The following is a 16,890-nucleotide window of genomic DNA, read 5'->3' on the forward strand; positions in this document are numbered from 1 at the left end:
AGTTCCCTCTGTGCCTGCAGAACAAGATGGTGGCAGTCATGGGAAAAGGGGCAAGTTTTTTGTTTCTTTATCCAGATTGTATTTGACAACTTCGAAAGGCTCAAATGAAAGACTCAAAAACTTAAGTGTACCTAGCATGGGAATTGGCATAAAGTAGGTATTTACTGTGTCCTACCTTTGTATTTTTCAACTTTGGCATTTGTCCATGTTGACTTAAGCTGTGCAATGATGTTTTAAATGTTTGCATGTTCAAAAAAAAAACATCTAGCTGGGGTGAGCATCCTTATAGTTTTATTAACTAATATTTTATTCATTGTGCTTTTTAATTCTATACGATGAGAATTTTCAGCTTGCCCATCTGCAATATTTTACAAAAAAAATGTCTTTAGGAGTAAATTGGCAATGACTACACCTTGTTTGAGTTTTTGCTGGCTTCTACCATTGCTTTCTCTATAATTTGAGCTACTCCAAAGGTGGTTATCAGGGTTTTTATTTTTTAAAACCACCTTTTAAATGCTTAATGAAAGATTCCATAGCAAACCAGAGCCAAGATTAAAACATTGAGTGTAATTGTTAACTGGTTATTAGAGCCACTAGGTCTTTAATTTCCCAGGGGTAATTCATTATTTGGCAGGTTACTGGCCCATTGACTATTTTAATACTACTATTAGTATGTTTTAGAACAAGGGAAGTTACAGGCATTGATAGTTCTAATGGTATCACATACTCGGGTAATCAGTTAAATAGGAAGATTTTAGATGTGCACTCTACTCCCCTTAATTGGATGTAGTAAGTTTTGTCAAAAGGAAATCCAAACAAGGTTTGTTTTTTGTAGAGACAGGGATTCATTATGTATGTTGCCCAAGTTGGTCTTGAACTCCTGGGCTCAAGTGATCCTCCCACCTCATCCTCCCAAAGTGCTGGGATTATGAGTGGGGCTTTTTAAAAAGTTAAGTGAAATAATGAAAGTAAGGCCTTTAGCATTGTCCTTGGCATTTGCATTAAGTGTTCCATTAATTGTGCTATTAAACCAGTTATGACCCTGAAAAATGAGGGACTTGGGCAGTCAATTGGTGTTTTTCCAGTATCAACAATGAGGTTTATATAAATTGATATCAAGGTATATATAACAAGGACAACAAAGGTAGGAGAAACATTTTTTGGGCTCTTGTATGTCATAATTGGTCATTTCTATTGTTGAAATCTTTACAGAAGTCATGAAGTCTTGGCATCTCGATTTTACAGGAAACAAGTGTAGAATGATTGTATAATTTAACTGTGCTCATAATGAGCTGGGTTCAAATCTGTTCCAATGCTTCCTACAACATAATCCTATTGGAACCCAGGACTGTGATATCACCTTCAAGTTGTGTTTTTGTTTTTGTTTTTTTTAGATGGACTCTAGCACTGTTGTCTGGGCTGGAGTGCAGTGGCGCAATCTCGGCTCACTGCAGCTTCCTCCTCCTGGGTTCAAGCAATTCTGCGTCAGCCTCCCGAGTAGCTGGGATCACAGGCGCCCGCCACCACACCTGGTTAATTTGTATTTTTAGAAGAGACAGGGTTTTACTATGTTGGCCAGGCTGGTCTCAAACTCCTGACCTTGTGATCCGCCCACCTCAGCCTCCCAAAGTACTAGATTACAGGTGTGAGCCACCTCGCCCAGCCCCACCTTCAAATCTTAACCATACTATTAGTATTATATTAATAGGATTTTGGTAATTGTACCAACCATAATACTGTCTGGCATGTTTGCTCTCAAATGATTCTCCCAATAAACCATCACTATTGCAGTTAAATATCACCCTTGGTGTAACGTATTTTCCTAAAATTTTTAGAAGACGGCAACAATTTTAAAGATCTGATATGTAACAGAGGCACTGTTGAGCTCTATTATAGATTTGTATTCTCAAGAGAAATGCCTCTCTCCCTTTTTGAAACTTATGATAATTTGGAAATAAATCTTAGTGACACTATATAAGACAATTTTCTTAAAGGAACATTTTGTTTATCCTACATGCTTAATCTGCTTTGTGGATAGTCCTTGAAATCATTGACCCATGCTGTTTCTATTTTTGAGATACTTAAACTATTTTCTCATCTAGATGTTCCCATCTCTAATGTCACACCTTGTATGGGTTTCTGGACTTCTCTGTACCTTTCATATTCTTTTAGTCTCGAGGGTACCAGTCCCTAGTCTGCTGAGCCAGTTTTACAGGCTCAGCTAAAATAAGAAAATGAAATGAGGCACAGGGAATGGACTGGATTAATCTCTTAACATTTGTGAGAACTTTGGTATTGCCTCTTCGCTTTCTAATTTCAGTTGTTCATTTTAAATCTGGTGCCTTTTTTTTTTTTAAGGCTATGTTAAATGAATTTAGAATCCCAGTATTTTAAGAAACTAGATGAAGTCCTCTAGTCTCTTGCTCCTCAAAAAGTCACCCACAGAATCACCCAGGAGCTTGTTGGAAATGCAGAATCTTAGGTCCTGCCTCAGAATTGGAATCAATCTGCTTTTTAACAAGATCATCAGATATTTTGTATACATACCAATTTTTGAAAAGCACTGTTGTAATCTAGTCTTGGATTTACTTAGAGGGGAAAACTAGTCAGTGGTTTATTCAACAAATATTTTAGTCCTTGTGTTCAACGGGGTCAATTAAAAACCCCGTGTTTTGGGTGTTTAAAATTAGAGGAGAAACGATTTGTCATAAAATGAATCTTCCAACAATGACAGGCACGGGGTCCTTTGGGACTTAGTGGATTAGGCTTAGAGGTCTACTCAGAGGAGTTGACCCTTGAGATTTTCCAGGTGGTCAAAGAAAGGAATAGTATTTCATGCAGAAGAGCTAGCGTATGTGGAGACAAATAGAAATGTGAAGACGGCATGCTTGGGGTTTTTGCAAGCATGATACAGCAGAGCATGCCATCCTAATAAGGGAGAGAAGTGGCCGGGCGTGGTGGTTTACGCCTGTAATCCCAACACTTTGGGGGACCGAAGTGGGTGGATCATGAGGTCAGGAGTTCAAGACCAGCCTGACCAATATGGTGAAACCCCGTCTCTACTAAAAATACAAAAATTAGCCAGGCATGGTGGCGGGCGCCTGTAGTCCCAGCTACTCGGGAGGCCGAGGTTGCAGTGAGCTGAGATCGCGCCACTGCACTCTAGCCTGGGCAACAGTGAGACTTCGTTTCAAAAAAAAAAAGGGAGGTGAGAGACTGGATTGTAAATGTTGCTTTTGTCCTAAAGGTAATGACAGCTCACATATACTGACTGCATTGTGCCGGACATGGTTGTGAACATTTCAAGTTAATCTTCTTTATAACCTATGTGGATAGGTACCAATTGTATTATCCCCTTCTCTATAGACCAGGAAATAAGCACAGAATAAGTCATTATATGCAACCAGCGTCCAAGTCCTGGTAGTCAAGGGAGGAGAGTGATTCAAGAATGAGGGAATAATCAATGCAGCAATGAAAATTGAAGGTCAAGTTTCATAAGAGCTGAAAATCCCCACTGGATTTGGCACTTGGATCCCTGGTGAGTTTAAGTGCAATTTTAATTAAAAGCTGTGCGCAGGCCAGATTAAGATGTTTTTAGGAAAGTATGGGAAGTGAGAAAAGAGTCCATATTACTCTTGAAAGTTTGTAAAGGGAAGCAGAAACTTCATGGTACAGGGCAGTGGAGCTCTAGAGTCAGGTCTGAATTTTAATTCTGGTTCTGCCATTTGTGTGTGATGCTGAGCGAACTGTGCTAAACGTCCAAGGAAACCTTTGTTTCCTCATCCAGAAAATGGGACTAATACCTACTTTGTAGGTTTGGTGTGAAGATTAAATGAGACTAATGTGTGTGAAGTCCCTGGGGTACAGTAGGTACTGTATAAAATGAAATTAAGGTTGTGGAGGGTTTGTTTTTAAAGGTGAGAATGTTCCTAGGTTAAGAAGAAGCTACAGCCTAGAGAGGCTGACAATAAAAAGGGTCTATACTGAGAAGAATGGGGTGGTCTGTGGTTTCACAGCTAGTGAAACCAGCTGTGTCTGGTGCTCACTCCACTCTGCAAGTCAGAGGCAAGAGAAGTCAGCCCCAGAGTTTCTATCTGGAGGAGCTTAGAAACAATCTTAGAAAGTGGGTGCTAAGGCAGATTTCTCTAAGCTTGCCTACCAAGCACACTGCCTGCCTGTCTGGGGTGTGGGATTGGTGGTGGATTGGAAGCGAACTAATGGAGATTGTGGGTACGCTCAAGCCCTTCGGAGGGCTCTCTGGCAACTCCAGAGCCCTCTAGATTTTCTTCTCACATGCTTTCCTAACCGTCTCTTTTCGAGGGTTTTTCTCTGCGCAGGTCTTCGCGCGGGACCTCAAACTGCGTGCCCGCCTCCCTTCCCCCAGCACTAAAGACAAACCTGGCGGGTCCTCCGGCGCGCTTCCCGGCGCGCGCGCTCGGGAGCCCACGGGCCACACCCGCCTCCTAGCAACCGGACGTCAGGTTCAGCCTAGAGAGAGGAGGCCACCATGGACCAGCCAGCCGTCGCCACCGCCTCCACCACAATAAGGGAAGACCTGGTGCGTGGAGAATCATTCATCACAGCCTCGGTAAGATCGTCTGCCCCTTGCCGGCCTGGCTCCTGCTCCCCTCACCAGGCCCGCTACCCTTTTCTCACCGCTCTCTAATCCCAGGCCTTCGTGCCCCTCTGGTTCCCTCTTCCTACCCTTCTCTCCCTGCCCTCACGTACGTCTCCACCTGCGGACCTTCCTTCCTGGTCTTTATTGGACATTTCCTTTATTTCTTTTCCCCTTGCTTCTTCCCTTTTCCCTCTCCTTCATCCTTTGTTTTCTGTATTTTTCCCTTCTTCCCACTACTAATTAAACTGGACAACTGCTTTAGTATGGTGATTGGATTTCTTTCCCTTTCCGCTCCATCTGCCGGAAGACTGGGTTTTTCCTTCTGTAGTTTTACTAGACACGTTTTGCGCCGCCTCCTACTTTAATATTTATAAAAATATTTGAAGCTACCTTTGCTACGTTTTTCTTTTAGAGTCTCGCTCTGTCACCCAGGCAGGAGTGCAGCGGTGTGATCTCGGCTCACTGCAGCCTCCGCCTCCTGGGTTCAAGGAATTCTCCTGCCTCAGCCTCCCGCATAGCTGGGATTACAGGCATGCACCGCCATGCCTGGCCTTTGTTACGTTTTTAAATAAATGTGGGTGAGGGTTGTTTAACCTAATCTTTTATCTTTCCCCTTAGAGTGAATTTAAAATGGTAGATAGGTGGAATTTAGATCACCTGTCCTGGGCAAAACAAAACAGCAGCTGCCAATTGTCTTCCATTAGATTGATCACGTTTACTTTCCTCTCCTTCCCATCTCATTTTCCTTATTCTGGGGTAGGGGTGGGAGGCCTGTCTTGACTTGCCTGAGAAAGTTTTATTTCTGTGACTATAAAAGTGCAACAGAGAAGATTCAACATAAATCTCACGAAGAAGTATCAAGGAAGAAGCTCGGCTTTAGCAGTGTCATGAGACAATGTTTTTTAAAGAAACTCACATATTTCATAATAAAATAAGGCCCAGTAGTACTTATAAGTACAGTAGATTTAAGTTACTAGACAGGAAGAATGAATTATATCAGTTTTACTGATTATTTTAATGCAGTCTTGCTTGATGACCTATATTTTATAGTAATAAAGTCATTATAAATGAAAGGAGAACTCAACATTTTAATGATTTTACCTAGGACAAACAGCACAAAAGGAATATACTAAACGGTTGTGTTCTGTGGACAATGGGCTGAAATAAATATGAAATAATAATGTATGAATGGGTATAGAGTACTACATATGAAGACAAACGCTTCCTTGGAAACTGAGGAATACCAAAATAATCAGCTTCTTAACTTGGCAGATGGGATGTTAAAAATTAAAGCTACCATTTATTGAGCACTGATTGTAGATGCAAGTCTTCATATGTACAATGCCTTACTCTTTTTTTTTCCCCTGAGGTGGCTTCTCGCTTTGTCACCCAGGCCGGAGTTGCAGTGATGTGATCTCGGCCCACTGCAACCTCTGCCTACCGAGTTCAAGTGATTCTCGTGCCTCAGCCTCCTGAGTAGGGATTACAGCCTTCTGAGCAGGGATTACAGGCATGTGCCACCACGCCCAGCTAATTTTTTTGTATTTTTAGTACAGATAGGGTTTCAACATGTTGGCCAGGCTGGTCTTAAACTCCTGGCCTCAAGTGATCCACCCAACTTGGCCTCCCAAAGTGCTGGGATTACAGGCGTGAGCCACCATGTCTGGCATACAATGCTTTATTCTCATGCCAACTCTGGTAGTGCCTTATTTTTATACTACTGTGAGGAAGCATCAGGGTTGGGTAACTCACCCAGTGCACCTAGCCGGTAAGTGGCAGAGCTGAGTTCCAGCCTAAGTCTGTCTGGCTTCAAGCCCAACTCTTTTCTTCCTAAGAACACCACATTTTGTCACATTTAATATACTTACAACATCTCTGTGAGATGGGGGTGTTTATTACTCTAATTTTATCAAAGGGAATTTAGTTATCTGAAAGGACTTAAGATCATAAAATAACAATTTAAGGAAATATGGGCAAATTTATTATTATGTAGCTTTTATTTTAATGAAGGCTTATCAGTTGGGTATGGGTGTGAATTTCTTCAAGCAAATGTTTTATAAATTACGTTTAATTTCAAGGGATCACCTCTCAAATGAATAAGCATACTCTGTGTTTGTTAACAGAAACCAGCCCGAAAGACTTCCTCTTTTGAAAGAGAAGGATGGTGGAGAATAGCATTAACAGTATGTACATTGTTCAGTCTCTCCTATTCACATTATTCCTATTCCATTAATATTTTAATCAGTTATACCTTTTAAGACTAACACTGAATTGTAAGAAAACAGTGATTGTTCAGATCTGCACGGACCTCATTTCATACTTAAAATTTTAGTGTCAGCATATGAATAAGAAACTAACTTTTAATTTTGAATGCAATAGAAGCTTGGGAAAGTTAAACAATTCTAGAAATCTAGGTGCTTTACAGAATATCTAGATAAGGCTAACCTATGCTCTTACGATCTGGGTGAGATTGCAAAACAAAAAAAGCATACACTCTGGAAAGGTGTTTTGGTTTCAGTTTTTATCTTATATGGTATAGACCTTATGCAAACGGTTCTTAATATGGTCAATATATGAAAGCAAAATGGTAATACATGGAAGAAAAATGACCAGAAGATCCCCCTCTCCAGAGAGTTTCTATATTACAGACGTATTTTCTGTCAATGCCCTTCAATAATAGAGGGACTTCATGGGTCAAAGCCTTCTTGGAATTGCAGTAATTTTAATGGCAGACCTGAGCTGAGTGCTCAGTGGAAAGATGGCCACAAAAGCAGCAGTGACTAAACGTTCAATTCTGGCCATTCAGCCACACTGGTTGTAATTTGAAAGTACCAAACCTCTTATTGGACTAACTAGGCCATATGCTCTGCCAGTTTATCCTGGTCTCATGTCATTATCCTTTAGCTTCCCACTTGAGGGCTAGAGAGAAACATAGTATTGGCTAAGCAGATGTAGGATAGCTTCTAGTTAGCCAAGAGACTATCCTGAGTGGTCTCACTAGAGGTCTGAAATTCATAGTCAATGTTGAATCCCAAAGTTGAATCACCAAAGTTGCCTTTTAAAAAGTTAAATTTCGGCCGGGTGTGGTGGCTCACGCCTGTAATCCCAGCACTTTGGACGGCCAAGGCGGGCGGATCACGAGGTCAAGAGATCTAGACCATCCTGGCTAACACAGTGAAACCCTGTCTCTACTAAAAATACAAAAAAAAGAAACAAAACAAAACACTAGCCAGGTGTGGTGGCTGGTGCCTGTAGTCCCAGCTACTTGGGAGGCTGAGGCAGGAGAATGGCATGAACCCAGGAGGTGGAGCTTGCAATGAGCCTAGATCGCGCCACTGCACTCTAGCCTGGGTGACAGAGCAAGACTCCGTCTCAAAAAAAAAAAAAAAAGTTAAATTTCAACTCTAACCCATTTGCTATAATTCAGCAATTATTTCAGAAAGGAAATAATCATGATTTTGAAATACTCTTCTGTCGAGAGTGTTTTCTGTATTTGATATAATTTCATTAAACATGAAAACAAAGAGAGATGTTACTTGGGAGCTTCCCATCCAAGAATGGTGTTTTAGGAGAAGTTATGTGTTTACACAATCTTAAAACTGATGTCAATTTTCCACAGAATACTCCTATACCTGGCACTTACCACTTGAAAACTTTTATTGAAGAATCCCTTTTAAATCCAGTGATAGCAACCTACAATTTTAAAAACGAAGGAAGGAAAAAGCCACCTCTTGTGCAAAGAAACAATCCAGTCCTAAATGATCTTCCGCAGTATATGCCTCCTGACTTCCTGGACCTATTAAAGAAGCAAGTGACTACTTACTCATTCAAAGACAAACCACGGCCAAGCCCCAGCACACTAGTTGACAAAGATCAGGTAAAGCGCTACTGGCAGATTGCTTTGTGTGGGAAAGCTACTAAGAGCCCCTGAGGAAAGTATTTTTATACATACAGTATATCTTCCCCCAGGAGAAATGGAAAACCTTTAAGATGTCTTATTTCCCATAGAAATCAAACAAGGACTGCCTGATTTGCAAATGTTTCCAGTAAGATCTTTCCCTATAACATCTTCTTAACCTAAGAGGGAGTACATGGGGAGAAATGTTTTCCTCTTAGGCAACTCTTGGCAGGATTCCCCTAGCCTGGAGAGCCCCTGGGATCTTATCTGTCATTGGGCTATGCTCTTTTCAAGCAGTATATGTGGTGAACCCTCTTCTTTTAAAGAGAAAACGCTGCCTCTCGGGGAGTATCCTTATTAGAGCATAAATATAACTACATACCACAGGGAAGCTTTTAAAAACTTTTCTTATAGAAATGACCCATCTCTACAAAAAATAAAGAAAAATAGCCGGGTGTAGTAGCGCATGCCTGTGGTCCCAACTACTCTGGAAGCTGAGGTGGGAGGATCACTTGAGGCCAGGTGTTGTAGATTAGCCTGGGCACTATAACAAGATCTCAACTCTTTAAAAAAAAAAAGAAAAAAATTAGCTACTTGGGAAGCCAGGGCAGGAGGATCCCTTGAGCCTGGGAGTTTGAGGCTGCAGTGAGCTATGATTATACGACTGTACCCCAGCCTGGGTGACAGAGTGACATGCTATCTCTAAAAATATTTTTTTTAATTAGAAAAAAAAGAAGTGAGCACGTGGTCCCAGGAGGGTCAGCTTCTACTCTCAGCTCCACCAGTTCATTTGTAGCATTGATAATAAAGAGCACTACTGAGCTCACAGCCCTGCTAGGCTCTGTGGAAGGAAGATGTTCCTGACCCAGAGGTATTTAAGCAACAATACAAGACAAAGTTTATCAAGTGCTCAGATAAATAGTGGAGCTGGAAATGCCAAAGGAGAGTTCAAGTGCCAATGGAGGCTGGATTAAAAGGCTGGAAAGCTCTGTGGCTTACGTAGAACTTAACTGGACCTTCACTAATACATGTCTTTTATGTGGCTTTTAATGGTTTACTATGGGCTTCCATGTATATTCTCTTAGTCGCTTCCTTCTTAAGCATTCTGAAATAGATAGAACAGTTATTAACTCCATTTTACATGCAAGAAAACTAAGGTAAGTAGAGACTAAGTAACTTGTCCAAAGGCACATTGCTAATACTTAAGTAGGTGAAGCAGCACTTTTTACTGAGGGCTTCTGCACCAAAATTTAGTCCTCTTTCCAGTCTACCATGTGCCCCTCACCTTGAATGAGGGGCAGGGTTTGGGCAGATGGAATCCAAAGGAGGTATTCCAAGGGAGGAGTACAGCATTGTCGAAGGCACGGAAGAGGCAGGAACATGGTCTGTTCAAGAGATAGAGTTGTGACTTGGACTTTGTTACTTTAGACTTTGGGTACTTGTCTCAGTTCTCTCTGCATTAATATTTCCCATTTATAAATAAGCTAATAATAGTATCAATCTTCATAACTTCATCAGAATATTATTGTGATAACCTGAGAGAAATGTATTGTAGCTGGAGGTTGAATTAAGTACAAGGGGTTGTAATTACTAAAGTGGACACAAAATTTTCAGCAGGATGAACACATGTCAAATCCAACCTTTCTACTACTTTGCAAATTGTAGCTTTGAAACAGAACAGAATGATAAGTGTTCATTGGGTATATCTTATCCTGTTTGCTTCAGTGGATGCATACAAACTCTATATTAGCACCTTTATGGCTTGCTACTAGATAACCAGGCTACGTGTGAAATTGTTCTAGCTATCTCAAATGCAAAGTCTTTCTTATTCTCTTCTGCCATTTTCTTTTCTGCTTCCTCTCTTCTCGCTTTTACAAGTCCCTGAAAATCAGCTAAAGGCCCAGTGTTGAAAGGAGAAAATGTACAAGGATGGAGTTACACAAAACTAAAAGTTTTAAAAGACCAAAAGAATTAGGCTTACTCAGAAGGATGGATAAAACCTTCTGAAAACATAGTTTTTCTGTTTCTTTCTCCTTTCCTCTCCACCTCCCACAAAGGATTAAACTCTAGAAACTGGAAAAATTCAGTGTTTTTCTAATTTTCTATTTCAAAGATATATATGTTCACAAGGGGAAAGATAAACATTGTTTACTTGCCAGTAAAATTCAAAATTCTAATATTTTAATAGCAGAACTCAGAATAATTTGAATTTGGGGTAGATATAGTATGTATTATTGTTATTCATTAAGCTAGAACAGCATTCTCAAATTTTATAATTTTTCACAGAATATTCATTTTATATCTTTCAGTGGCTGCTTTTTATTTGTAATAAAGTTTTCAGGAATACTTGCAGCCATAAAAAAGGATGAGTTCATGTCCTTTGTAGGGACATGGATGAAGCTGGAAACCATCATTCTCAGCAAACTATCGCAAGGACAGAAAACCAAACACCACATGTTCTCACTCATAGGTGGGAATTGAACAATGAGAAGACTTGGACACAGGAAGGGGAACATCACACACAGGGGCCTGTCGTGGGGTTGGGGGAGTGGGGAGGGATAGCATTAGGAGATATACCTAATGTAAATGACCAGTTAACGGGTGCAGCACACCAACATGGCACATGTATACATATGTAACAAACCTGCATGTTGTGCACATGTACCCTAGAACTTAAAGTACAATAATGTAAATAAATAAATAAAGTTTTCACTATTTTTTGTATCTTTATTCTGAGGCATGTAACTCAACTTGAGAATCTATATTGAAGAGCCTTTCTATTTTTTTTTCAACTTTTATTTTAGATTCAGGGTCTACATGTGTAGGTTTGTTACCCATGTATATTCCATGATGCTGAGGTTTGGGGTACGATTGATCCCATCACTCAAGTGCTGAGTAGCTAACTATTGGTACCCAATAGTTAGTTTTTCAACCCTTTCACCCCTACTGAACAGTCTTATTAGGCATATATATAGGGGCTATGTGCAGTAGCTCACGCCTGTAATCCCAGCACTTTGGGAGGCCGAGGCAGGTGGATCATTTGAGGCCAGGAGTTCGAGACTAACCTGGCCAGCATGGTGAAACCCTATCTGTACTATAAGAAAAATACAAAAATTAGCTGGGCATTGTGGCACAGGCCTGTAATCTCAGCTACTTGGGAGGCTGAGGCACGAGAATTGCTTGAACCCGGGAGGTAGAGGGTACAGTGTCTCAAAAGAAAAAAAAAATCTATTTATCTATCTATCTATCTATATATAGATAGATATTGGAATGCGTGTGGTGTGCATGCGTATACTTATCTATATTTGGCCCTTTTCAAAGAAGATTTGAGGTGGCTCCATAATTTTTCTAATAACCTTTTTCTTTTTTTTCTTTTTTTTTTTTTGTTTTTTGAGACAGAGTCTCGCTCTGTCACCCAGGCTGGAGTGCAGTGGCGCAATCTCGGCTCACTGCAAGCTCCGCGTCCCGGGTTCACGCCATTCTCCTGCCTCAGCCTCCCGAGTAGCTGGGACTAAGGCGCCCGCCATTACACCCGGCTAATTTTTTGTATTTTTAGTAGAGATGGGGTTTCACTGTGTTAGCCAGGATGGTTTTGATTTCCTGACCTCGTGATCCACCTGCCTCAGCCTCCCAAAGTGCTGGGATTACAGGCGTGAGCCACCGCGCCCGGCCCTAACTTTTTCTTAACAGATAAATAGTATATTCACATTGTAGAATATATGTACACAAACGGGACCACCTTCTCCATATGTACAATTTTATGACCTGCTATTTCCCCTAGTATTGTCCTCCACTGACCCCTGGATTACTCCCCTTATTCCTTGATATTAGCCCCCTTCCCTCACTGTCACTCTTTTCACTACTCATATCATAATTTCAACACACACATAGATGATCTTTCAACAACCTGGCTTCTCAGCTTCTTGAACTTTCCGCTACCTCAGCCACTCACTCCTTAGATGTTTTTCAAGACCAAGAATTTCAACTCTCTACAATCTCTATATGAATCCCACTCTCTAATATCCCAACCCTAACAATTTTTCCGTTCCCCGCAGGCTACAATCCTAATCTATTGATTCTCCCACATTTTCACTACCTCTCAACCCCCTTCTTCCTTGCAACGCTCCAATCCCATAGTTAATCATTATAGTTATTCCCTGCATACACTATCAATTCCCTTGCCCCTAACTGCTCATCTTTTCCTTGTTTGGCAAAGCCACAACCCTGGGTACGTCTCTCTTTGTATTAATACCTGCATCCATGTAGCTGCATGACTGGTCTCATGCTAAATTCTTCACCTCTAATGGGCACTGAATGGACTTCTCTAGTCCGTTTACTTTCCAATTCTCTTGGGTGGTTTTATCTTGTATATCCTATTTATTTATTTATTTAAGACACTGTCACCAAGGCTACAGTACAGTGGCACAACCATAGCTCACTGCAGCCTCGATTCCCCAGGCTCAAGCAATCCTCCCCCTCAGCTTCCTGAATAGCTGGGACTACAAGCACACACCAGCCATAATGCCTGGCTAATTTTTTAAATTTTTAGAAGAGGCGGTCTCATTATGTTGCCCAGGCTGCTCTCAAACTCCTGAGCTCCAGAGATCCTCCCGCCTCATCCCCCCAAAGTGCTGAGATTACAGGCATGAGTCATGCACCCAGCCACTCTCCCCTCTTTTCAAACCTCCTACACTTCCTCCCCCATCCTCATTTTTGGTTTTTATTTTCAGCCATTTTTTGCCATCTCTACTCTTCCCTCATCTCCATCTTGGAGTGCCCCAGGCACTCAGACCTCTGCTCCATCTCTGCTCATTCTCTGAATGGTGATCTCATCCAGTCTCACTCAAGGCTATGAACACCATGTATTTGTTGGTGATTACCAAATTTATATCTGCCACCTAGATTCTTTTCTTGAATTCCAAACTTGTAAATCCAATTCCTTTTTTTTTTTTTTTCGGTAGAGATGGGGTCCCACTATGTTGCCCAGGCTGGTCTCAAACTCCTGGGCTCAAGTGGTCCTCCTGCCTTGGCCTTCCAAAGTGCTGAGATTACAGGAGTGAGCCACTGTGGCCAATTCCCTTTTTGATTTATTCGTCTGTATGTCTAATCCTGGGTTTGTCAAGCTCGGCACTGCTGACATTTTGGGCAGGATAAATCTTTGTTGTGGTTGGGTGGGGCGGGGGGCTGTTCTGTGCATTGTAACACCTGGCCTCTACTCATTAAGTATCATTAGCAATTTACTCTTCCAGTTGTAACAACCAAAAATGTCTCCAGACATTGCCATGCTCCTGGTTCAGAACCACTAGGTTAAAGCAATATGATAGTGAGTGTGATCTCTGAGTGGCTCTTCTCAAGGCCAGCAGGGATATTGTGAACTGGCTTCATTCTTGACTTTCTCTTACTACTCCCTGTCACTCTCTTCCTGACCCACTTGTCCTTCTGGCTGTATCTTGAACTTACCACTCACATTCCCACCTCAAGATATTTTCACTGTACCCTTTTTCTGGGATACTCTTATTCAAGATATCTGGATGGCCTACTCTCTGTCTTTCTTCAGGTCTTTGTTCAAGTGTCATGTTCTCATTGATCCCCATTTAAATTTACCATTCAACGCTTCAGATCTTCCCTACCCGGCTCTTATATTTTTTTCTTGGCATCTATAGCTATCAAGTGTACTATATAATTTACTTGCACTTTACATTGATTATTTGTTAACGTGCCTTCTCCCATGAATGAAGCTTCATGAGGACATGAATATTTATCTGTTTTGCTCATTATTATATCTCTGTCTAGAACAGTGTCTGATGATTAATATTGGTTGAACCTGTGAATGAATTAATGATTACTCAAATACCTGAAATCTGACTGGGCCTTACTCATTTTGTTTTCTTACGTGTGTGTGATTATCTTTAACTGTGTATTGCTCGTTACTCTTGAAAATGTATTTTTGTGAATTCCCCAAGGCCTAAGGTTTGCTTTGGCTTCTGTTAATATTTAGGGGAGCTACCAGTCTGGTAGCTCAAAATGCGGTGTTTATGTCCTCTTGGATCACCCTAGCATTGTGAATTTGGGCTGGAATTCATGAAAGGGACAGCCCATGGTTATAATCTCTCAGGGACGGGTTTCTTCTCCCTCCCAATTCTTGCTTAGGCAACTCTCTGCAGTCCCCTTGGCAGTGGAGTGAGGTGGGAGAGTTTACTTTCAGGAAGTACCTTTCTAGGGTCTCAAATTCCAGTGGGTATCTCCCATTAGACTCCCTCCCTTTATAATGAATAGGCCCAGGCTTTGACCCCTGGATTCTTCCAGGGCTCTGAAATTCCTTTAAACTCAGCTGTGTTCTGTTGGATTTAGTCTGGACCAGCAAACATTCTGTAGACAAAATTAAGCCACTTACCTCCTTGGCTTCTTGCTGTCTTTTAGTTTAGGATCATATAATTTCCTACTATATTGTTGGCAATTCCATATCTTTTTAAAAACTCTTCTTAGAGGCACAGTGGCTCACGCCTGTAATCCCAGCACTTTGGGAGGCCAAGGTGGGCGGATCACGAGGTCAAGAGATCAAGACCTTCCTGGCTAACACAGTGAAACCCCATCTCTACTAAAAATACAAAAAATTAGCCAGGCATGGTGGCACGCACCTGTAGTCCCAGCTACTCGGGAGGCTGAGGCAGGAGAATCGTTTGAACCTGGGAGGCGGAGGTTGCAGTGAGCCGAGGTCATGCCACTGCACTCCAGCCTGGGCAACAGAGCAAGACTTCGTCTCAAAAAACAAAAAACAAAAAACCTCTTTTGTTTGTTTTTAATATTTTATCTTTCATTTCTAGTTATCAGCAGTGGGAAGGTTAATCACCCAAATAAATAACCTAGCATGTCATTTGCAGAAACCAGAATTTCTTCTTTTTAGAAATGTATTATTAATCTTTTTCATGTATTCTTTACACATCATTTATTTTTATGTATTTATACATTTGTTTATTTATTTATTTTGTAGAGTCAGGGTCTTACTATGTTACCCAGGCTGGTTTTAAACTCCTGGACTCAAGCAGTCTTCCTGCCTCAGCCTCCCCAAGTGCTGGGATGACAAGTGCGAACCACCATGTCCAGTCTATACATCATTTTTAATAGCTACATAGTGTTCTTGTATATGGACATATCCTAATATATTCAACCATCCCCTTGGTTAGTCACAGAGTGGAATTGTTAAGGAAAGGATGTGTTCAAGTCTGTGTCTTTCCAGATGCATTGCCCAAAGTCCTAGAGAAAGGTTGTCCTATTCTGCAAGTCTACCTTGCAGAGTAGAAGTCCATTAACATTTGAAATGCATCATTTATATTTTCAACTAGAAACATGAATCTAGTGACTTACATGGAGGATTTTAAAGTATAAGCTTGAAATCAACATGCTAGGGTAACTTCAGGACAACCTGAAGTCAGTTTAAACTGTGCCAGTCAGAGCATGGTTCCAGAATCTATCTACAATGAATGGGACAAGGAGAAGACAGTGACGCTGTCTCAGCCTGTAGCCAGTGAGTCATTACTGAACAAGGTCAGTCAATGCAAAAAAACATAGAGTACTACCACTGTGAAGATGCAAGGGAGTTTCCAGAAAATGCTGATCACTACCTGGCTTTATCACTTGTATCAAATGGTGAAAATGAGTCATGGTCTTTTATAATCCAATTAAAATAAATATTCTGGTTAAAAATGAGCAAAAGGTGGCCAGGCACGGTGGCTCACACCTGTAATCCCAGCACTTTGGGAGGCTGAGGTGGGCAGGTCAAGACCATCCTGGCTAACACAGTGAAACCCCGACTCTACTAAAAATACAAAAAAAAAATTAGCCGGGCGTGATGGCGCATCCTTGTAGTCCCAGCTATTCAGGAGGCTGAGGCAGGAGAATGGCGTGAACCCAGGAGGCGGAGCTTGCAGTGAGCCAAGATCGTGCCACTGCACTCCAGCCTGGGCAACAGAGCGAGAATCCGTCTCAAAAAAAAAAAAAAAAAAAAGAGAGCAAAGGGCATGAGCTGGCAATGCACGAAGAGATACACTAATTACTAAAAAAGAAAGTGATGCTTGGCTTCAACTAATAAATAATTACAGAGGAATAATAGAGAGGCACAATTTTCGCCTATCAGGTGATCAACTATATAAGTACTGTACGTTGATACCCAATATTGGCAAAGGGGATACAGAAACAGATACTCTCATATGTTGTTTATATGAATACAAACTGGTGCAAATATTTTGGAGGGCAATTTGGCAACCTAGCAACATTCTAAATGCACATAGCCTTAAACTCAGCAACGCCAGTTAAATAATGATACACCCATACAAATGACATACTGTGCAGCCATTACAAATGTTGAGGTTGGCCG

The 16,890-nt window shown here is 41.3% G+C and overlaps 1 protein-coding gene across 1 annotated transcript in view; it reads left to right on the plus strand.

Annotated features, from left to right (window-relative positions):
* Positions 1–4,287: 4,287 nt before the first annotated feature.
* STPG4 (sperm-tail PG-rich repeat containing 4) overlaps positions 4,288–16,890 on the plus strand; it is a 61,118-nt gene continuing 48,515 nt past the window's right edge. Inside the window, exons 1-3 of the mRNA XM_030800698.1 lie at positions 4,288–4,588; positions 6,742–6,801; positions 8,238–8,495. Coding sequence (XP_030656558.1) covers positions 4,508–4,588; positions 6,742–6,801; positions 8,238–8,495 — 399 coding nt within the window. The 5' untranslated portion in view covers positions 4,288–4,507. The remainder of the gene's footprint in view (positions 4,589–6,741; positions 6,802–8,237; positions 8,496–16,890) is intronic.

The sequence above is a fragment of the Nomascus leucogenys genome, chromosome 19 (assembly GCF_006542625.1).
Source record: "Nomascus leucogenys isolate Asia chromosome 19, Asia_NLE_v1, whole genome shotgun sequence".
Taxonomy (NCBI): domain Eukaryota; kingdom Metazoa; phylum Chordata; class Mammalia; order Primates; family Hylobatidae; genus Nomascus; species Nomascus leucogenys.